The sequence below is a fragment of the Genypterus blacodes genome, unplaced genomic scaffold (assembly GCF_046128005.1).
Source record: "Genypterus blacodes isolate CSIRO-AG114 ecotype Tasmania unplaced genomic scaffold, CSIRO-AGI_Gbla_v1 ptg000131l_1, whole genome shotgun sequence".
Lineage (NCBI taxonomy): Eukaryota > Metazoa > Chordata > Actinopteri > Ophidiiformes > Ophidiidae > Genypterus > Genypterus blacodes.
In genome coordinates, this window is record NW_027466933.1 from 2128919 (window position 1) to 2152188 (window position 23270).

The 23270-nt window shown below is 44.7% G+C and overlaps 1 protein-coding gene and 1 long non-coding RNA gene across 2 annotated transcripts; one reads left to right on the forward strand and one right to left on the reverse strand.

Moving 5' to 3' along the window:
- The first annotated feature begins 225 nt into the window (after positions 1–225).
- LOC143010797 (collagen alpha-1(XX) chain-like) lies at positions 226–22500 on the forward strand. The gene is made up of 42 exons (XM_076163326.1): positions 226–353; positions 3100–3228; positions 4676–4780; positions 6732–6875; positions 9024–9197; positions 9983–10210; positions 10966–11133; positions 11823–11942; positions 12047–12211; positions 12353–12517; positions 12735–12910; positions 13196–13325; positions 13465–13610; positions 14301–14430; positions 14739–14878; positions 15008–15134; positions 15254–15393; positions 15535–15667; positions 15799–15944; positions 16142–16271; positions 16403–16519; positions 16629–16775; positions 17106–17159; positions 17448–17486; positions 17580–17718; positions 17867–18009; positions 18284–18393; positions 18661–18819; positions 19026–19103; positions 19322–19408; positions 19505–19558; positions 19669–19764; positions 19893–19946; positions 20042–20095; positions 20188–20241; positions 20449–20520; positions 20604–20639; positions 20722–20788; positions 20935–21123; positions 21282–21359; positions 21506–21667; positions 21792–22500. The coding sequence occupies exons 2-42, from the start codon at positions 3120–3122 to the stop codon at positions 21821–21823; spliced, it is 4797 nt and encodes a 1598-aa protein (XP_076019441.1). The 5' UTR covers positions 226–353; positions 3100–3119; the 3' UTR covers positions 21824–22500.
- On the reverse strand, positions 5163–8300 carry LOC143010802 (uncharacterized). Its single transcript, XR_012964868.1, has 3 exons — positions 8191–8300; positions 7767–7823; positions 5163–5355 (listed from the first exon to the last, which is right to left on the reverse strand). It is a non-coding gene; the product is annotated as an uncharacterized LOC143010802 (long non-coding RNA).
- Positions 22501–23270: the final 770 nt, after the last annotated feature.

Genomic DNA, 23270 nt, shown 5'->3' on the forward strand with positions numbered 1-23270 from the left:
ACTTAACTTAAAATTAAAAAAACAACAACAAACAGACAAACAAACAAAAAAGAGAAACTGTGAAGCTCTATCATGCGTCACCATCACATATCCTTCTCTCGCCTGCTTGTTCTGGAACTATTTGCGCTGAGAGGGCTTTATAGTTTTCTGCGGGGTACCACGCCCATGTCGGGCCGGCGGGCGGTTCTTTGTCTCGGCCACGTCTCGGGTTTCACCCCGCAGACCTCCTCAGATAGGACGTGATGGGGGGAGCCGCTTCACAGTTAAGCGGAACTTGTGCGTGTTGACATCCCACCTCTGGAATTCTCCGTGGAGAGTCCTGAAGGAACCACCTGGACGCGACAAACTGCCAGGTAAGGACCTCACCTTGCCGCAGCGGAGAAAGCCATTACGAAGCGTTTTGTAGCCCGTATATTGATTCGACTCCGTTCAGGTATGAAAGAAAGTGTAGTCTCGCGCTGCATTCCTATTGGCTCGTGTGGTTGTTAAATTTGTGAAAAGTCCCTGGGAGGGCTCACCTGTGACCGCAGCACTCAGTGAGGGCAGGATGGATCAATGCGCCGACAATAACGCACCGCAAATGCCATTTATTCAGATTATTAGACTTTTATTGTCCATACATTCAATTCAAAACTTTTCATTAATTTTTTACTCAAATTAAAAACACATCATGTTTCTTAAGCAACAAGTGACTTAATTCACCGTGATTTAAATCAGTGCAGTGTAGTTTGCGGATTATAACTGTAATAACTTTGACACACTGACTCCAGAGGCTATATGCTTTTATGAGAATTTGAAGCAACACCTATAATTAGTTGTTATTCTAATTTCCGCTTATTAAGTATTTGTGTAGCTATAATGAGGATTTAGTCAGATAATGGTCAAATCTATTTCTATATCTGCTGTGTCCCCTCGGGTTGTTATTTAAAATACATTCATACGTAAATCTCTTTATGTTTTTTATTTCATTTTATTTTGGAAATCAAGTAGTTTTGTGCAGGTGTCATTCTTTGCAGGTGAGATCAGTGGAACGATAAACTATACGACCATAAATAACTTCACTAGACCACTTTGACCCTATTCTAGTGTGATAAACAACGCCTAGTAAATCAAACCCTTTCATTTTTATGGATAATTGTTAACATTCCGTAATGACACACCACACCCTACACATTTAAGATAATAAGAGGTACAAAGTAAAGATTTTCTCATCCCCATCTGATTGGGATTGAGCAAGTGGCGCATGTCTGAGATGTGTTTGCTTAGGAGAACAGAAGAACCTGTGGATTGGGAAAACAAAATAGTGAAATTGGCAATGATGCTTATCGTTTGTAGTATTGTGCTTGCTTATCTTCACTCAAAGTAAAGATGAGATTAGATTAAACTTCACATCTAATTCTGGTGCTAATTATAGTGCTATGAATATCTACATTTCTACATTTTTCTGACCTCATTTGCGGTAAAAGTAATCAGTTCTCTTGTACATTTTAAAGGGGATCCAGCAAAGAGGAAACTCCACAATGCCCCTGGCAGGTTTACATGGAGATCCATCAACATTACATAACAGTTCCCATCTCTCCTCTGTGTCTGACAGGCAGGCTAGCAGACAGGAATGTGTAACATAGGACTCAAGTATAAACTTAGACTTTGTAACAATTGGACAAGCAGATACATGTGAAGCATGAAATTCAAACACAATGAGAGCATCATGGTCCCATCACATACTGTACATGTGAGGTGTGTGTCAGGTGGGGCTTAGTCATGAGGAAGGCATCTGTGTAGGCATGACCAAGAACTGTAACATATACTAATAGATACAAATTGAAATAAAAACTCATATAAATTCATTTCATATATATACATTGTGTATTGCATTTTTCCTTTTTTATTTATTTTATTATCTTTTGCATTTTCTCTATAACACTGAAACATGTCATCACTCTGAACTCAACCCGCTGACCTCCATTCTCCCATATGGGAAATTCATGAGCTTATTTCTGATGTGTACTACAGTTCTCTCTCTACAATCACTGAGCAACCACACAGTTAATTGGAGCTCCGTCTAGCTTGCCTTTTCTTCAACAATGTTCTTATTCACAAAGAGCAGAATGTCAGAGTAAGCGGCACCTGCCCACACAGTTTGTACCCAGCTTTGGATGACTGGTACGACTGTCAACTGTGGTCATTATGTTTTGATTCATGACCTCTGGCAGAACAACAATCCATAGCCTTTTATATCCACTCCCCCTGCAAATGAGGCTATTTCTTATTAATTAGGTTATAAGATAAAATTTCATTTATTCCAGAGGGAAGTTGAGTGCACTGCCCAGGAATTGAAACAGGGTCACAAGAATGGGACTCTTGTATGCTACCACTACACCAGCAGTGCTCCTTTAACTGTTTCAGAAGTTGCAGATTTTTTATTTAAACCAGACCAAAAGTCTTTACAGCTAGAGAGAAAGCTGAAACATGTGCACACACTGCACAAACACTTGGAAGCGGCCCAGTACAACAGCATCATGCCGTTTACACTGTGATATCTGCACAAAGTCGACTCCGTGGAGGAATTGTTATTCTTTCTTTGAAAACATGGGGAAAGTAGCAGGAGACAGAGAACAAACAGTATCTGTGATTCATCAGATTGTGTTTTTTGGATTCAGTGACAGTAAAATGGATGTAACGACAGAATAACTGAAATTCCTGGAGCACCAAAATTACAAGCGCTCACTAAAAAGAGTGTAAACGCAGCACCCGGTCGTGCTTTCAGTGCTTGTCCTCTCAGACAGAGGCGTGTTAGCTTTATGGTCTCTTAGAATGGTGTGCGACTGTTAATATGACAGCCCTGTGTGTGTGCGTGTTTGTGTGTGTGTGTCATTAGCTGTGTGAAGTTTGTAGCTCTGTAATGGAGACAAGCACCTGAAGCACCTGTGCTCTGTCAGCCATAAAAGTGTTCCCGTGGGAAAAGGAGACGGGACACAAGGTCAAAGGAAAAGTCCACATACAGGAACTTTGTGCTTCTAAGGCACAAGGAATATATTTCTCTCTAAGAATCTATATAAGGTTAGATCAAACGCTGACAATGTTGTTGTTGTTTTTCAGGACTCCGGGCGCTGCTCTCCATGTCTCCACCCTTCATCCCCTCATCATCACCATCTTCATCCTTCTCGCTAATGTTGAGTTTCCTGCTCAGTTTCCTCCTGCTGCTGGCCTCAGGCGTCCATGGCCAAGGTACCGTGAACAACATGACCCATACACACTTTCAATACTACTGTAATTACTGGGGACTGGCAACAATCGTGTACGATTTGTAGACAAATGTGGCACAAAGGACAACAAGTCAGGTGTAGTAGTTAATACATACTTTATTCTATAGTGGTACATACTCTGATACCTACCAAATAAGTGATTACTGTTATAATCAATTCATTATTACTAATTAATAAGAATCTTTGTGTGTAATTTCGCTGCTTCTTATTCATTTTACCATTTTAGATGTGTTTTTTTTTTGTTTCTTTTTTAAGGTACATTACGTTTGACCTAATTTTCTAAAAGCAAGAAGCCACTCAGCCTGTTTGACTACCTAACTGCTCGTTTTAACTGCTTCCAAATTGCTCTGTAGCACAAACTGAGAGCACATAATTGTCTCCAAAGTGAACTAAGTGGCCACAGGCAGCTGCTTTTACCCACAAGGCAGGGAGCAGAGGTGTTGTCTGTCTGTCTGTGTATGTGTGTGTGCACGTGTGTGTGTGTGTGTGTGTGTGTGTGTGTGTGTGTGTGTGTGTGTGTGTGTGCGCGTGCGCGCGTGCGTGCGTGCGTGCGCTTCTGGCAGAGGGCCTGTTGTTGATGTTAGAGGGTCTGTCTGACCTTGACCTCAGACACACTAAATCCCATCAGACTCTATCTGATCCTCTGCCAGGCACCCATGAAGATGAGGACCCTCCACAGGCCCCTTCGCTGAACACACACGCACGCATAAACACACATATATGCGCATATACACATACATACATACATACATACATAAATGCATGTGGGTCATACGCTAACAGAAGCGATGAAGACAAAGTTCTGTGTTTCCCGTTGTCCTCTGTCTTCTCTGCTTCCTCTCCCCTCTGACATATCTCACCCAGGAACACACATACATACAGAACCATGACGTACTGTAACACTGTGAGGTTCCTTTGACATGACCTTTGACCCTATAGCCCCAGACCAGCTTCCTGTTCCTGTTTCTATCCTTCTCTATAGCAGAAGAGAGGACAGGGTGTGCTTTGATGGATGAATGGGCAGCTGGAGAGAGGGATGGATGGAGGGTGGGAGGATGGAGACATGAAAGGCAGCGCTTGTTGGGAAACCCCTGCTGGAAATTATGTAGATGAGGGCCAAAACAAGAGATGGATTTGATTTGAGGAGAAGGAAGCGAGATGGGATGAGGCCATCATCTAGAGAACGTTGCTCAGCTTCAAGAGAAAGACTCGCTTTTTCCACATTTAGTTGTGTTTCTCTGATCTCTGAAAAGCCCGCGACTGTCCCGACCCCTCGGTTCTTCCCGTGACCCCATCCTTTGCCTAGACAACTCACATACTAGACACACACACACACGTCCACACATGCTGTATGTCCTGCTGAATATTCACTTTCACACTCTCTCTCCTTTGTCTCTGTGTGTGTTAAGGACGTCTGAAGCTGACAGTTTTGTCTGAGGACAGATTGCAAATGAAATGGAAGGAGGCTGACGGACCTGTTCAGGGCTACAAGGTCCGAGTGAGACCCATCTCAGGTGAGGCTGATGTGTGTGAAAGAAACTCTGTATTCCTACTGATCGTGAGGCAATCAAGTGTAAATTGTTACTTTAGTTTTGTGAAGTTTTATTCTAGTTTCCATCTGAAGAAGCTCATTTGATAGTTTCCCACCTACCACACTGTGTATGCATGTTTGTCCCAATGTTTTCTGCTTGATGATAACTCCAAACAGGTCAGAACAGCGTTGCGGCTCTCCCAAATCCCGGTGGAAGACTTTGCTAAGTTAGGAAAGTAGGCTTTTAGAGTTTCTGATCCTCCATGCCCCTGTAATCTCCTACTTTCATCCGTCTCTGTGCTCTCTTGCTCTTTGCTGTTGGAGTGATGCATGCCATCATAGACCTCTAATCTGTTACTGACTGACATACACTCACACACACACAGCACTCTGGGTAATAGGAACATGGGAAACACAGGAATGTGTCAGCTCTCTTGCTTCACAGGTGATTGGTTTCATAGGAAGACAGCCAGCTCCCTCTCTTTGTGCTCTTCCTCCTCTTCCTTTTCTCACCCTCTTATCTGCCATTCCACATAGAGCCACTGCGCCCAGGCAAGTCTGAGAGAGATAGAGAGAGAGAGAGAGAGAGAGAGAGAGAGAGGAGAGGAGAGATGCTGAGAACGTCTTTGAATTGCAGATCTCAGAGGTTTGGGGCTGTTAGAGCGTGAAGGAAGTGGTGTAGATGTGATAGAGGAGGAAAGTACAGCTCTGGAAAATACATTAGCAAGAGCTTTGCAAAATGACAGAAGAGGAGGAAGTGGTGGAAAAGATGTTGTCAGGGTGCAGAAGAGGATGGGACAGAGAGAGAGAGAGAGGGAGGAAGGGGGGAGCTGACATGGAGTCGCTGAGACCTCCCCTGAGTTTGCTCGGGGGGTTTGAAGTGAGGGATAAGAGCTCATCCTGTCGTGTTGGCTGTTGCTGCAAGAGCACACCTGGGCCCCGAGCTTTTTACCTGCCTGTGTGTGTGTGTGTGTGTGTGTGTGTGTGTCTGTGCATGCGTGCTCGTGTTTGCGCCAGCATGCATAAATCTGACCTGACAGGAGATGTGCTCAAAGTTCACCTGATGTTAAAGTGAAGTAAATGTACTCATAAGTAGGTGAAGGAGGGATTGATGCGCTCTGTGTATCACCATGTCAACAAGTAGTTTGATTTAATGAGGCAGCAGGTAACCCAGAGGCTGTCAGAGAAGGTTGTTCAACAGCAAATCTTGGCTGTCTTTGTAAAAAAATGTTCAATTTACTGTTATAGTACTGTACATTAGTAGTAGTTCCAGTAAGACCTTCAGAATGTTTTTATGACGCATTGTTCATTCATTTACTGCTTCCATGCTGATGTCTGCAGCCTGAGCCCTTGAGGCTGTGACTCAAGGTCGCAGTATGCATCTACAGACACAGCCCGTCCACGTCTGAGGGAAAATGTGTCTCTACCTTTTCATCCACTCTGGAGTGAATGAGGTCACAGAGAGGAGAGGAGGGGAGACGCTTGGTTGTATTGTAACACAGACTCGCTATAGAAAATTACTTTTGTTAAGGATGCTAGGGTGCTTTCTCTGTTGGAAACATGAAGGTATCCATGACTACAGGATATTTCCACAGAAGGGAAAGCACAAGACATCTCTCTGTCTCTGTATGTCTGTCCATCGTCTGTCTCTTTGATCATGCGCCTTTCCTGTCGTCCAGTGTTTGAGAAGATTAAAGGCAGGTGCTTGTTTCTAAAGGATCAGACTTGATATTGTGGAAAACTCCCTTCAGAAAGCTACAGTCAACACTAGATGATCCTGACGTCCTCAGGCATGGACTGGATTGGACTGGTTTTACTAACCTGAATCTGCCACCCAGAATTAGATTGTTTTGATTTCAGCAGTCCCACTTACGCAACCCAATTAACTGGCCAACTCTGAACCAATCAATGCTGCTTGTCTCTGTGTTTTCCAGATGTGCCACAGCCCGAGCTGATGCTGACGACCACACGAGGCCGGGCCACGGTGGCCGGACTGGACTCCAGTCAGGAATACGCCCTCCAAGTCCTCGTGCTCAACGGCACCACAGAGAAACTCCTTGCAAAGAGGCGATTCACCAGTAAGAATCACGGCCAAGTTGAAAGAATCAAATTGATAACAGAAGGAACAAAAGACCCATTGATGTTCACCGATCATGCCGAGAGATTAGATGAGACGGATCAGCGTGAGGCAACGCAACTGAAGTTCATACTCAGCAACAATAAGAGTTTAAGTTCTAGTCTGACTCACGTTATAAGATGTAACTTGGTCTCTTACACACAGCCAAAGTCAGTGAGTGATCATTGCTACACACACCCCAAACTTCAACAAGCATCTTAAGACAAACATTTGCTGACTCGGATGCTTTGGAAAGTGTGTGTGTGTGTGTATTCATGAGGAATCCACCCTAACTACACTGCACCACATTAAATCAGCACAAAGACTGGAGCTCATTTTGTAGCGGCTGTTGCATTCATTAGCACACTGGTGTCCCTTGAACAGTGAAAAGTCAATGAAAATCAGCAGGTTAATGAGGCCTGGCTCCGTATTTAGGCGCTCCTTATACGGCTCCCTCTGGTGTCATGGCGACGTTAGTTTTGCTGGGTTGGCGAACTTACATCTCCCTGTGGGCCACTGTGCAAAATGGTTCCGTCTCCACCCGCAACCAGCCAACACCCAGCAGATGTTTATGATCCGGGGTGCATGTGTGATGTCGTCGGGCCTCACTGACATCTTAGATTGGGTGTAATGTTTTATGAATTGCCCTCAAAGGCTCGTCTAATAACTCCTGTCTCATTTGCGTCCATCACATGTCTTGAATTAAAGACCGCGGTGTGCTTTGAGGTCATGATAAAACTCTCAGACGGGCCGCAACACCTGCAGTGTGAATGTGGCCTCAAAGCCAAACCAACACACACTTCTCCCTCTCTACACACTGGAGCAACCTGCTGTTTCTCTTTTATGTACTCACCACACTGTACTTGTTTGCTTTCTCCGGGGTGAGGGGCGACTGGCTACAAGCTCCATCCTGTTTAGATGAGATCAAATCCAAGCACAAACACACACACACACATATCACGGGTCAGTTTACACACTGCTCTATATGGCTTACAGGCTACAATTGGTGTGTGTTTGAACTCAGTTGCCTTCCTGGGTTGTAAATCTGGATGCGTTTGTTGAGGATTTGACTCTGCAGGGATAAATAATCTGCCCCCCTCCTCGTCCCTCCGGTTGTCCTCCGTGTCTCTGCATCCGTCTCTCTTACTCCCTAAAGCTATGACAATGAAACCCAATGCTGATAATCCATCTCTTGTTTACTCCAGATTTGTGAGCCCCCTTCACTTTTGACAAACTATTGTTTTACCATCTGCCATCTAAGCCCCCCTGGTATTTACCGAGGAGGATATGAATCCGTTCCGTGCGCGGCGTCGCCTGTGGTTGCTTGCGAGGCCGACCTGGTGATAGTAGGTTACTGTGTCGAGTCCTTCGTGTCCGGGCAGGTTGGAAAAACACGCCGACTTGGAAGTTTGTAACACAGGCTGTCATACTGGAATGATTGCAGTCTGGGAATTCCTTCCTGGTGTGTCTTCAGATTTCCACCTTGATTTCAGCCCCTCCAGGGCCACGTCTTATTTCCATGGAAATTTTACGTTTGTTGAGGTTGAGCGCATCTTTTAACTCCAGGCCCTACAAACCTGTTAAGCTGATGACATTTTGCTGAACAGCTGATTTCTTCTTCGTGTGTTTAATGTAATCGCTGTCTTAAATACTACAGACAACGCTGTGATCTAACTATTCTTTAAGAAAGTGGCAAGTTCTGATGTTGTCAACTGTATCAAATAGGACAGATAACATCACTGAAATCTGTGCTTTAGAATAGAATAGAGTGTTTGGCGAGACCTTTGATAGATGAATCTGCCTGGACGATACTTCTTCCACTGGTGATGTTCTGGTGGTTACGTCAAAGTGCATCTTCCTCGCAGTTATTATAGTTAAAGCACAAATGATAGTTTTGCGTTGGAAGCTAAGTTATCCTCATGCTGGAGTAGATATTAAAGGCTCCCACCCAGTCTAACACCTGCACACTGTCTTTCACAACTCGTTATTTCTAGCTTCTCCTTTTCTCCTACTACTTGCATACCATCCATTTTAATCAGCATCCTCCTGATTATTTCTTTCTGTGTCTGCAGTCCTTTACAATATCATTCCAAGTCTTTCTCTCTTGCAGTGGCGAGTCTGCGGGAGGAAGAGATGATCCGCAGCGGCAGCCGAGAGCAGAAGAAGAAAACGTTGCCCGGAGGGTCGGGATCGGGAGAACTGGACGATGTGACGGAGGCTCTCATGGGCCTTCCAACCGTCCTATTCCAGGACCCCATACACACCACAGCCGCTCCTACTCCAGGTAATGGATAATAACACCACACTGTATTCACACAGGCTCACACACACACACACACACCTTCAAATCATCACGGTAAGATGGCCTTTTGTGTGTTTGTGCAGTCTAAGAGGCAATGCACATCTTTCCTTATAGTCTGCAGGCCTGTCAGGTCATATAAGGCACCTGTGTGTGAGTGTGTGTTTGTGGTATTGGAGCTAAATGTGTATTTGGTAGATAGAGAGTGTGTTTACTGATCCAAGAGTCTCACAGCAGCAGCAGCCACTTAACACAGATATCATGAATCCGACAATGGCTAATAAGACGACGTTGTTGTCATGGCAACACTCCAGGGTCTGAACTAAAACGCTCATAGCAACATGATTGCATTTCCTACCGTCACCTGCCTGGTAGAACTGCAGTCACTGGCTAGATTGTAAACGTCTCAGCTTGCGGTATAGTGTATGTGAAGAGTACATGCCTACACACACAAACACACACACTGACAGCTCCAATATAGGAGGCGGAGTAGGTGGAGTAGTTCAGACAAATGAGAGGGAACGTAGGAAGCAAAAGAGAGGGAGAGGGAGAAGGAATGTGACAATCACTGAGGCATCATGAGTCACAGGTGTCTGTCTTCCCTGTCAGTCAAGCAAATGTCAAGAAGTATAGAAGAAGAAGCATATTAGTCATTAAAATGTGATAAAATGACGATGATGTGTTTACAGTGACTGTAATGACTGATTTCCGTTCTCAACTGAGTTTTTCTTGTGTCAACTCGCCGACGTGCCTCCACCTCCGGCCTTTAGAGCCCCCGGCTGTAGAAGCTGCGTCTCAGCCCCCAGATGATGTACCGGAGAGAATCACCAAGGAGAAGAGGAGGAGGAAGAAAGAGAAAGACCGAGATCGCGCCAAAGCCGATAATAAGGAGGAGCAGGGGACGACGCAGGGGAAACCAGCGGACAATAAACCAGCGGACGATAACCCGGCGGACGATACACCCCGGAAGACACCCTTCAACACGCCGCCAGTCACAGGTAAGCTCCCAGAGAAACAGCCACATCAACCTAAAGCTGACTTCAGGTCTACACGCAGTCCAGGTAATCCTTCCTTTAAGCAGGAAGGTATGCAGGTTATCCTTAAGAATTCCCCCCCCCCCCCCCCCCCCCCCCCCTCATCTTCACCTCTTCTTCCTAGACAAGGACCAAGTGGCTTTAGAGCAGTAAGTGCCGGTTGCATGTGTGATGACAGTGTTTACAAAGGGAGGAACAGGTAAAGTAAAAGATAATGACAGGGCGTCCTGTTCAGCTGCAGGGTACATGAGTCCTCTCTCCGTCTCTCATAATCCACAAACACACAGACCACCTGAACACGTATGTACCATGCCAACACATGTACACTTCACATTTGCACAGCTACACATCCTCTGCATGCCTAAGGTACAGAGCCATCTGTTTCTTCACATTCACGAGTGCCCTCCTATATCCTGTTTCCCTTTCTAATAAACTGTAATATGCTACAGCCATATGATACATCAGACACGCGTAGACACACACATACACATCTATACATCTGTGGCTTGCATTTCTCACCTCGAAGGTACGTATGGTGTAGCACACAGTTGCTGATTGGCCTAGCGTATGTGAAGAGAAACATGTGAGAGCTTGAGAGAAATCAAAACCCCACCTGACTGTAAGAGAAAGAAGATGCAAGATCTTATCAAACATTTGGACTGTGTGTGTGTGTGTGTGTGTGTGTGTGTGTGTGTGTGTGTTTCTCTGTACGTATCCAGGAATGTCCCCCCGGAAACCATTTGAGTGTGACAGCAACGCGGCGGCTGACATCGTGTTGCTGGTGGACGGATCCTGGAGCATCGGACGCACCAACTTCAGACGGGTCCGGGATTTCTTGGAGGGTCTGATGACCCCCTTCCACATCGGGCCCAAACGTGTTCAGATCGGTGAGGGCCTGAGGCGATGAAGCCGGTCTGGGTTGAACTCTTGTATGATGTCATCGCGTTTCTTCTTTCTATCATTCCACACACACACTAAATCTAAAGTGAAGTGATATATATATATACTGTATATGACACCATGTTCTATATCATAAAGGTCCATCCATCACTTCTTTCATTTCCTCTCTCTCACTCTCTCTTGCTCTCTCTCTCTCGCTCGCTTCCATTATTCTCACAAAGCCTACCCCCCGCTACATCGACCTGCTGTTGACAAGATGGATGTGGAGGTTAAACTCTGTGTCTTATATTGTCAGAAGTGGAGCGTGTGACAGATGGGCCACTATCAAATAATCAAACTGATATAAAATGTAGTAGTGAGTAATATAAAAAGATCTGATCCCATGCGAACGAAATACCTGCATTGGAATTACAATAAGAACCACAATGCTGTTTAGACTGATGTCCCCACAAGACCATCACACTGTCCTACACTTTACTAACTCTAACTTAAACAGTGAATTCATCCATCAATGCTCCAATCAACCAATTCCAATGAAACTTTGTCAATTTCTCAAACTAAGACAACAATCTCTCCTCCCTTAGTCTCATCTCTCCTGCATCGAGTAAGGATCCATTCTCTCATGATGTGTGTGTGTGTGTGTGTGTGTGTGTGTGTGTGTGTGTGTGTGTGTTAGGTCTGACCCAGTACAGTGGAGACCCCCGTACAGAATGGCAGCTCAATAACTTCACCACCAAAGACCAGTTACTGGAGGCAGTCAGGAACTTCCGATATAAGGGTGGCAACACGTTTACAGGTAAACACACGTGATTCCATTCATACTGTGTTGGTGTGTGGGTGCGTGGGTGCGTGCATATATCTATCCATGTGCTCCCCTGTGTGTGTGTGTGTGTCTCCCAGGCCAGGCACTGCTCCATGTCATGGAGGAAAACATGAGGGCCGAGTCAGGAGCCAGGCCAAACACGCCGCTTTTCCTGGTCCTGTTGACTGATGGGAAATCTCAGGATGATGCCATCGCTGCGGCCACCCGGCTCAAGAATGCGGGTGTGGAGATCATCGCTGTAGGTGAGATAATTTCATAAAGGAGAAGACTTTTACGCTGCAATATCCTCCCTTTATCCAATCACATCCATCTGCTGAATTTCTAGCCACACTCTGGCTGTCAAAGTGTCTTACGCCTTTCAAATTCTTGTGTTTGTTATTCAGGAGTAAAGAATGCTGACGAGGCCGAGTTAAGGCAAGTTGCCTCTGAGCCAGTGGAGTTGAATGTATATAACGTGAATGACTTCCCTCTGCTCAGCAAGCTGGTGGCACGGCTGGTGCACATCCTCTGTGGAAGGATAGAGGACCGCAACATCGCAAAAAGTAAGAGTTGTTGGTCTGTTTGTTTGTCTCACTACTCATCATCCACCCTCAGACGCAGTGTTTCATTGGCAAAGGTTCTATTGTGACCCCGATTCACCTCTGAGTGAGATGTGGCTGAAACAGGAGGCTCTGTCACTGCTTGAGTAGAAAGTGGAGTACATCAGTTTACTGCCGTTGGATTGGAGGACTCAAACATACCTATCCCATGTTGCTGTGTCTGCAGGAATGGAGCCCACAGTCGACCCGGCTCTCTCCTACCCCAGTCCTACCGACCTGCGGTTCTCTGAACTGGGCTCTAGGGAGGTGAAGCTCCACTGGAGCGGCCCCTCGAGTCCAGGCTGGCCGGTTCAGCAGTACAGAGTGGTTTTCCACAGTGCTGAGGGTCAAAGTCCACAGGAGGTCTGACATGTTTACTAATAGGTGTATTGAAATGTGTAAAATAAGACATACACAGTTATTATAAAGTTGCTTTAAAGAGGAAACGATCTCAGTACAGTTTCTTGTTTTCCATTGTGTTTTTCTTCATTTAACTTCATCTAAATGTTTTACATAAAGGGAGAGATAAGCTACAGAAAACAAGTGGAATGTCAACACAAGCAGTGGGACTAAATCATGTGTTTACATTTCCCCACCAAAGGAAAACAAGGTCTGGGTGTTGTTGTCTGACTGATTGTGTTTGTGCAGGTGGTAGTGAGTGGGGCAGAGTCCAGCGTGTTGCTCCCAGGTCTCTCCTCTCAGACACTTTACCATGTGTCCATCTTTCCTGTTTATGAAGACAATGTTGGCCTGCCACTCAGGGGAACTGTCACAACATGTAAGACACACAAGCACTGTACATTAGAAGACACGTCCCGGTCTTTGATATATTCTGTGGACTGTACTGTATAGATGGAATGGTGAGCTGTTTATAATAAATGTATGATAAAAGTTCCTTTTGTGTGTCTGCCCCTCAGTGCCTCTGGCCATGCCTGCTAACCTGGAGGTGACGCCCTCCTCTTACAGCTCGCTGCAGGTGAGCTGGGACGCAGTGAGCGGTGCCACACAGTACATGATCCTGTACTCTGCTCTGAACCACGGGGAGCCTGATGATGCCAAGGAGGTGAGAATGGATTACACACATTTACCTTATGGTATGATTACCAATTGAGAGTTTAGGCAGCCGTTCAGCAGCTGATGGGCTGCATCAAATGTACTGTGACAAGACACTGCATTGTAAATAAGGGTTGAGTCCATCTAATGACAGCTTGAGGGAACAACAGCTGTGTCCCAACTGTCATGCTGTCACCTCAATATGTCACAACAGGTCAAGGGCTCCTACAAATAAAGCAGCCTCGTCACCACAGTATCCAGTGCAGCCTTTTGGTTCCACAGTGAGATCGACCTGGAACACAGTCCAACACTTCTACAAACACACTCAGTTTGTTTAAAGAAAAATCAAACCGATGTTCTCTGATGATGAACCCTTGATACAGTCATCAGAATGTGATGTATGATGCATCCAGCTGGCTGTCCTTTCAGTGGTGACCGCCTGTGTGTGTGTGTAATCGCGCTCATGCACCTCATTAATCTGATTAAATATTAAACAAGACATCACTGTTTTGCTGGAAAACAAAACTTCTACTCAACGTGAAATATAACACATTTTGATCTAATGTAGAATAGAAATGTAGAGTCACACCCAGTATAACCACAGGCCTGTTACTGCTAATATATAAGAGAGATGTGTGGTTTTGTTATTTGGACAAAGACAGCTTTTCCCACCTTTGCATGTTTTCCTTTGCTGCTCTAGGAGAAATTTGGTGCCGATCAGACATTGGTGGAGCTGGCAGGGTTAATCCCAGACACAGACTACTCTGTCACACTTTACGCCCTCTACGATGAAGATCCCAGTGATCCCGTCACCACCGTTGCCGCCACTTGTAAGGGCAATTTTTAAACCTTTCTCATCCCTTTTTCCTTTTTCCTTTTACATTTGTCGTTTCTGTTGTGTTTCCACTTTCCTTCTTATTCTTTGTTACGTTCCTCTGCCTTCCTTTTTCTCTTAAATCCACCCTCTTAACTCTTTCCTTTCTCTCCATTTTTCTTTTCATCTCCCCCTTTCTCCTTCCATTCATTTCCTGTCCTTTTCTTTCTCATCTATCCCTCCATCTTCTCCTCTATCACCACAACTGGAGTCAACTCCCTCATAATTCCTCTCTCACATTCCCTCCTTTCTACCTCCTTGCAGTCCCTCTCCCACCACCAGTGAGTGTTCAGTTCCCAGTGGTTACCCACAGCGTGATGAGGGTGAGTTGGGTGCCCGGCGCTGTGGACGTCCCCGGTCACAGAATCACCTACAGCACGAATCATGGCAGTGACATCAAGCAGGTACAGGAAAAAGGCGCTTACATGGTTTCAAATGAGAGCAGTGATTAGAGGGAAACACACACCCATTTCTTCACACACTCATTTACATTGTGTGAAGCTCATCTCTTCTCATTCTCTCCCACTTTCCAGGTGGAGGTGACGGGTCTGAACTCAGTGTTGGTACAGAACCTGTCCTCCTTGTCCAAGTACCTGGTTTCAGTTCAGTCTCATTACCCACAAGGCCTCTCTGCAGCGCTCACCAGCAATGCCACCACATGTAAGACGCACAAGCAAACACTGCGCCATTGTTACAAATGGATGTCTGACAGCGAATAGAAGGAACAAGCTGAAACTAACCCCTTCCTCTTCCTCTTCCTCCTCTCCAATCAACCCTAGTGAAGGTGCCTTCCCCGTCAGACCTCAGGGTGGCTAATTTCTCAGGCAGTGATATCACAGTGCGCTGGGAGGCAGCAGCTGATGACATCGTCTCCTACCTCATCAAGTGGATCTCCCTCAGTGGAGGAGACCTGAGACAGGTGGGACAGCAGAGATGTTTGCATTGTTTATCGTCATGCTGCCAAATAATGATCAGCTGCTCTAAGAGTATGAATTCTATTTGATCTTTTATTAAATCAGTGTCAATGTGAGTGAAGTGTTTCCCTCTGTGTATATTTTAGTTGAGGGTGAGTGGTCAGAGTGAGGGCGCAATCCTGGAGGGTGTGGAGGAGGACAAGGAATACCAGATCTCCCTGTCTGCTCTGTATGGAGATGGAGCTCAGAGTGAAGCTGTGGCAATACGATACAGCACCCGTGAGTCACACACACACAAGAACCAGTAAATGCACATCTAATGCATTGAATTGAACATCTCTACACTATCACCATCAGTAGATAGTTTACCTGTATATTGTTTATACTAAAACACTCTTTTGTCTCTTCAGTCTCTGGTGGAGGCCCGTCTAGCGTGTCTGTCTCTGAGGAGACAGCAGTCAGCATGTTGGTCAGCTGGGTTCCCCCCAACGCTCACGTTCTTCAGTATCGTGTCTCTTACTCTGCACTGACTGGAGCTGAAGCCCAGGAAAGCTCAGTGAGTCGGCTTTCATCATCATCATCATAAATATCTTCTTTTAGCTGGACAGTAAAACAGTAAAACATCCCTCAATACAAAGATCTTTAAGGAAACGAGGTCTCTGCCCTCATTTGTAACCCTGGATCATAGATGAAGTGATGGATAGTTGATGACCTGAAGGCCTTGTGTCACTTTTCTGGCTTTATCCTTTTCAGGTGTTGGTTACCGGCGGTGAAAAGAGGGTGGTGCTACAGTCTCTGCTGCCAGATACACGGTACAGCATCCTGGTGACTGCCGAGTATCGGAACAGAGAGGGAGGCAGCGGATCAGCTCAAGGAAAAACAAGTGAGCCAAACATACTGGCCTGCTGGAAAACTCAAACAAATTCTCTTTACTCTTTAGATTCTAACACATTAGTCCCAAACTGTGCAGAGTGAAATCCACCCATGTGTGTGTCTCACTCTCTCTCTTTCCAGCCAGTCTGAGGGTGAGCAGTGTGAGCGTGGTCAGGTCGGACGACTCCAGCATCTGTGTGTCCTGGAGGCCCGTATCGGCCGTTGATGGATACCGCATCGTCATACAATCTGTCAAAGGTCAGTCACAGTAACTGGCAGCTGTTGTTTTAAAGCAATATGTAATTGATACTTTTAGTCTCAGTCATAAAGCGCATATTGTTCAAGTATTGTGTGTTTGTGTGTTTAGATAAGCAAACAAAAGAAGAAACAGTAGATGAGTCCAGCAGCAGTATCTGTTTGACTGATCTGGAAGCAGAGACTGTGTATCGCATCAGTGTGCATTCCCTTCTTGGCTCAGCAGAGGGCGCTGCTGTCTCCATTCTCCATCCAACAGGTTTGACAGGATCACACCGGAGAGTCTGGAAGGACATTTCAAACCTCCATTCCCCAAAAAGTGCACACATTTTTAGAATAAGGGTTATGATTAACATTAAGGTTGGGGGCAGTGTTTTCTTTATTCTTCTAGATTCTCTCACACAACACCGATATAAAAATCTACAACACTGTTCAATTTAGAAATGAGCCTGATCGATATTGAGGTAGTTGGTGTCATAAAAAGTGGAACAAATCCTCTAAATTTACATAAAAAGTGTGTTTTCTAGATGTACAGATTCACAACTTCTATGCATTAATGTCAGGAGTGTTTTTATTTGTTGCTTCACAGCCACTCAGGCCAGAATCCCCATCCACCCCCATCTGTACTCGATCCATAACGAAGGTAACTCATCAGCATACCATATTGACTGTATATTATGTGTTTCTCAGCAATCATTAGGGTGTTTTTCTTATATTGATTGGATGATGATTGATGATGATGATGATTGATCGTGGCAAAATCAATGAATCATGGTTCCCACTTCTTTTATCTAAATGAAGGATAAGTTAATTACTGTACATCATAATGTCAAAATACCTACTTAATAAAACCAAAGAATACTAACAGGAAATGGCTTCACGCATTGTCTGCCATGTTTCTAATGATTCCACGCTGCCCTCTTGTGTTCAGCGTGTCCCGAGGTCACCATCAGAAACAGTATTGTGAAAGGTGAAGTAAACCAGGTCACCATATAAGATAAAGAAATAAACCATGTTGCCTTGGAGGGATTTTACTTATGTTCCGTGTGTGTGTTTCAATCAGGTTTTAACATGATGGAAGCTTTTGGTCTAACCCAGAAAGCTCACTCCACAGTAGAAGGAGTAGCAGCAGAACCCTTCATCTTCAACACCGCACCCACCTACACTCTGTATAAAGACGTCCAGCTGACACAGAGCACTAGGTAAGAAACTCCGGTTTTTAATTTACTATCTTCTTTTTTTGCATCTTTCCTTTGCAAAAACGTGCATAAATCTCCACAGAGCACTGCCTCCTCGTCTCCCCTTCAGATTGTCCTGCTCATTTTTCAAGGTTTCCCTCTCTCCTTGCAGGTTCATCCATCCAGTAGGTTTTTCTCCGGAGCACACCATCGGCATTGCCTTCCGCGTGCTACAGGACACACCCAGGGAACCCTTTGCCCTCTGGCAGCTCACCGACAACGACTTCCAGCCCAAGATGGGAGTGGTGCTGGACCGTGAGTAACACTTCAGCTTTCACTCCATCTCCCACATGTTCTGATGGTTCTCATGTTCAATTATAAGATCTTATTGTGCCATGAGGGCCCCCTGAAATAACTCCCAACAGGAGTTAACTGATGAGCATTAAAGCACCGTTTAAAATCCTTGTATTGTCTAGCTTTTGTTTGAGCAAAAGGGCAAATGGACTATGAGGGAGTGAATGAAGGAAGGAATGTGTTTTACTATGCATCTGCCAGGCACAGATATGCTCTGTGTTTGTGCTCACTCTAGCCACCACCAAGCACCTGGTGTACTTCAGTCTGGACTACAGGGGGGAGGTGCAGGAGTTGACCTTCGACCAGCCGCAGGTCCGCAGGCTCTTCTATGGGAGTTTCCACAAGGTGAGATCATTTATGCTGAGCACGGCTGAACAAAAGTAAAGTTTCACAAATTTGCCATCACTCACTCACAGTTGAAAAAGGAGAGATGTATATGTAGATCTAATACCTAGGAATGTGGCCCAAGCTGTGTTGCACATGGGCACTTGGGTATCGTGATATATGATCCCAAATGCTTTCTCAATTTTGGATTTGATGCCAGAGTTTATCACCGGTCACTGCATGTTGTGTTTATAAACCGATGAGTTCTCCTTGTGTTGTGATTGGTAGGTTCACCTGTCAGTCAGCCAGGTGAGCGTGTCCCTGTCTGTGGACTGCCAGCATGCGGGTGAGAGGCCGGCACGTCCTCTGGGCAATGTACCCACCGACGGCTTTGAGATGCTGGGAAAGCTAGTGAAGACCAGAGGACCCAACAGTGGATCTGCCCCGGTACGATCCACACCAGATCTATTCTAATACTAGTTTATACTCAAAAAGGACATGAGGAGGCCAAATATAAACTTAACATCATAACACCATATAAATAAAAGCATTTATTTCAGAATATCTCCATGGATCTATAGAAACCTTCAGCTGCAGTGTCACTAACACCCTGCTGTTGTTAATCAGTGTCCTTTGTTCCATATCATATTCAGTTCCAGCTGCAGTCATTTGAGATCATCTGTAACACTACGTGGGCTTCAGAGGACACCTGCTGTGACCTGCCTGGACTGGTCCGTCTTAGATTCCCTTTCTTTCTCTATCTAAATACAAAGTACAGTGAGCTGCGTGATTGTATTGTGTACTATGACTGTTGACCATGAAGGGATTCATTGTAAAACTGTTCACAGTCAAAAATTTGGATTGCAACTTTATAAACTGTCTTGTATGTTTAATAAGGGTTCACATCGTAATTTCAATCCTATTGTTGTAATCCTCCCGTGTGCCTCAGAGAGATGAGGAGAGCTGTCCTGCTCCAGCCTACGCCTGTACCTGTTCGTCTGACATCCCCGGAGCCCCTGGACCCCCCGGACCTATAGTACGGACATATAGTATAGTATATAGATGAAGTACAAGTTTGTGTGGTTAAAAAGTTCCATATCTTGTTGATTTTTAATTTCCTTTTCTATCTCAGGGGAAGCCAGGTCCTCGTGGTGAGAAAGGTGAGAAGGGAGAGCTAGGAGAAAAGGTGAGACGTCTGTGTTGACACAGGAGCGTTCATGAATATCTGACTTTCTTTCATTTCACTAAACACCTCACCTTCTGCCTCTAAGCCTTTGGGTAATTTCTGTATTTCAGGGAGAAGTGGGTCCTCCAGGGAAGCCTGGGACTGAGGGCAGCCTGGGACCTTTGGGTAACAGAGGTCCTCGAGGGATGACAGTGCAGGGAAAAGTGGTGTGTAACCATTTAACATGATGACCTGAAAATAAGAGTCAGAGCAACTTTTGTAGATATCAAGCTCAAAGAGTGTCTGTTTTGTTGAATCTACTCGTTTCTGAGTGCCTGGATTTATCCATTTTAAGGGTCCACCAGGTGGAAGGGGGGATAAGGGAGACCCTGGCAGACCTGGAGTCCAGGTGAGTCGAAAGAAAGCACACAAGGTTTTGGATATCGGCCTCTCACTTCTGTCTCTCCAACTTGCCTGTCACTGTTTCTCACTGTATCTCTGTAGGGTTTACCAGGACCTCCAGGTCCAAAAGGGGAGGTTGGGATTCCAGGTCCCAAGGTAAAATTTTTAATCCTGTTGGTCTGACAAAAGCAGTCGCCCCCTTTCCCCCTCTTCTGCTCTCAACTCTCACAACAACATGTGTTTCACAGGGGATTCGGGGTTCTGAAGGTAGCATTGGTCCACCAGGCCTTACAGGGACCAGGGTAAGGAGCCAAAGCTGCACATCAGATTTAATTTGAAATGTTGAATAATAGTGAGAAATGGAAGTGTGTTTGTTTGGTGTGATAAGAATGTTGGGCTTCTCACTGATGATGAGTTATGGAATTTCAGATTAGATACTTGTTGTTTAAAGCATCATAATGTCTGTTGTTGTTTTTCTCTCTCTTGACTTCTGTGAATGTCTCATTCAGGGTTTCCAAGGAATGCCAGGACACCCAGGGCCTACGGGGGAGAGGGGCCCCTTTGGGCCAGTGGGACCTTTGGTAAGGCAAGAGGGACTCACCATAGGATAAGCTGTATTTGTCTCACGTGATATTTATCACATTTGTATGATTCACTTTAACAGGGTCTGTCAGGGAACAAAGGGGAAAGAGGGGAGAAGGTGAGTTACAGTTTGAGCCAGTGTAAGAGTCCATTTAATGTTCTGACAGCAGAGTGCAAAATCAACTGTGACTGTCTAACAGGGGGAGCCTCAGTCTATGGCCATGATCTACCAACTGGTTACCCAGGCCTGTGAGCAGCTAGTGCACAGTAAGTACTGGCTCTCTCTCTCTCTCTCCTGAAGCAAGCAAGGGAACAAGCTGGACGGCAGTAATCACATCTGTATATTCTCGGTTTAGCAAATGTCAGCACAATCTCCTACACACACTTTATCCAGTACTGTGTGTGTCTTTCAGAGGAGGTGTTGAAGCTGGACATGTTCATAAATGAGATGAGTCGCAAGCCTGCTCCCATTGAGGAGCCAGTGGGGCCCCCAGGGGAGCCTGGTATACCAGGACCCAAGGGCCCACCAGGCCAAAGGGGCACCCAGGGGCGTCTTGGCACAAGAGGGAGAACAGGGAGGCCTGGATATCCAGGAGAACAAGGTAAGACTACATCCTGCAGCATTTGTACTGGTTGAGACGTCACTTGATTTCCACTTGTTTTGAAAATACTTCCTTATGAATGAGTCTATCTTCAAATGTTATATCCCATTATAATGAATAAAACAGCTTCCAAATGTTTAACTCTTGCTCCTCTACAGGAAGGAGAGGTATGGCAGGGGGGAAAGGCGAGGCAGGGGTCAATGTCCACGGACCTCCTGGGATCAAAGGATATGCAGGTACTTCTCTTTTTGCATCTATACTGAAATGATGACATAATGGCAACAACATAAGCATATCTACACAGTACTCAGTGAAAATGTGCATTTAAAGTATGTTTGTACTGTGTGTGTGTGTGTGTGCGTGTGCGTGTGTGTGTGTGTAGGTCTTCCAGGTGAGTCTAAACTGGGAGCCCCGGGTTCCATAGGAGAGGATGGTAAGTTAGGACCATTAGGGATCCCTGGAACTTCTGGACAGCCAGGTGAAAGTGGACCCCCTGGTGTGTGTGATAGCAGTGGAGGTTGCCAGAGAGTTCCCCAGCAAACAGGTACGCATGTATAAATCAGTGAAAATCGAAAAATGTGCCCATTTCACAAAGACTGCCAGAAATGTTATGATGAGGAGACAACTCACACTGAGGTTGATTACATGTCATGTGTGTTGTGTTCTAGCTGAAGATCCTTATTATGGCTACCAGCCATGAGTGTGTTTTGATACACAGGGAGTGATGGTGAAGTGATGACAGTAAGGTGCATCTCCCATCATGTTCCTCGTCTGTTTGAAGTGACTATGGTTCCTTTGGAGCTGAACGATAGACTGGGGATGGAGCTCAGAAAGCACAGCTGAAGAAGATGAGTGTGTTGTACTCACCAGTGACTGATGTGGAGCTTCATCAACTCCACCACCTGTGGGTTAGAGAAAAGGAGCAGTGTTCTGTCTTTGACATCAAAATGACTGAGATATAAACTTAATAAAGTTTATATTAAATAATAAAATTAATGAGATATAGTAAAACATTTCCCCACTGGGATTAATTAAGTGCTATCTTATCTTTTTATGCCATTTCCGCACTGAAAATCTTTGTTACTATATTTATATATCCATGCACTGTATCAATGCCAAATAGCCTATAACTTTCTTTTTTCAGAGTTGAATTTCTACCTATTTTATTTGCTCTTCTAACCTTAACTGCCTCAAGAATAATGGAAATGTGTCATCCACGGTGTAAAAACCATTGTTTTCCATAATATAAATGATACTGTGAGAATGTTTGTTAGTACATGTGTATGATGATTTGTATATTATTAATTATGATTACATTTATAGTATGCAGCTGTTTGTTTATTATATTTTTATATGCATTCTTACAGATAATTCACGTTTACATTTTCTGATACCCTGGGGTTTAGGTGACAAGCATTACATGGTGTATCTTGAGGTGTCTGTCTGTGTGTGTGTGTGTGTTTGTGTGTCTGTTTCTGTGTGTGTGAGAGAGAGCGAGAGCTTTGTGATATTGTGTCAAAAACATTGTTAATAAAATTCAATTTAATGTGTCAAATGGAGTTTCAGTTTTTGTAACAATGTGTTCACAATGGAGGGTAATGACAGCAAACATCTGCTTTGTACTGGAGTGCCCTTGGGCAATTTCTTCTAACTCAGACAGGCTGAAGCCGGTAATGACAATGATTACTTGTGTACAATCTTTTGGCGGAACCTTGCTGGAGGGAGAATTGTTTCCACTAATGTCTATTTTGGAGAGTACTCCAATTTTGTAAAGTTAAAGTTAGCATTTCCGGTTTTACTTACAACATCTGTTTGTTTTCCGAATTAAAGTTCGAATGCCCCTGATTATTATTATAATTATTAGTAGCAGTAGTTGTAGAAATAGTTAGTTACATTTATATAAATTAAAAGCAAGATGCATTTGTCTCAACACAACACAGATAGCCTGATTAGAAGAGTCCTTACTCAAAATAGATGATGCGTTCAAAACAAATATTGATCAATTACATTAATCTAATTATTTCTTCTCTTCCCGATAGATATTTGTTAACCTCAAAGTCCCATATTCTTTGGGGTCCCAAGAATAACGATATCTTCATAGGAACATTTTGGAGAATTTACAGAATGTTAATATAGTAGTATTCGTC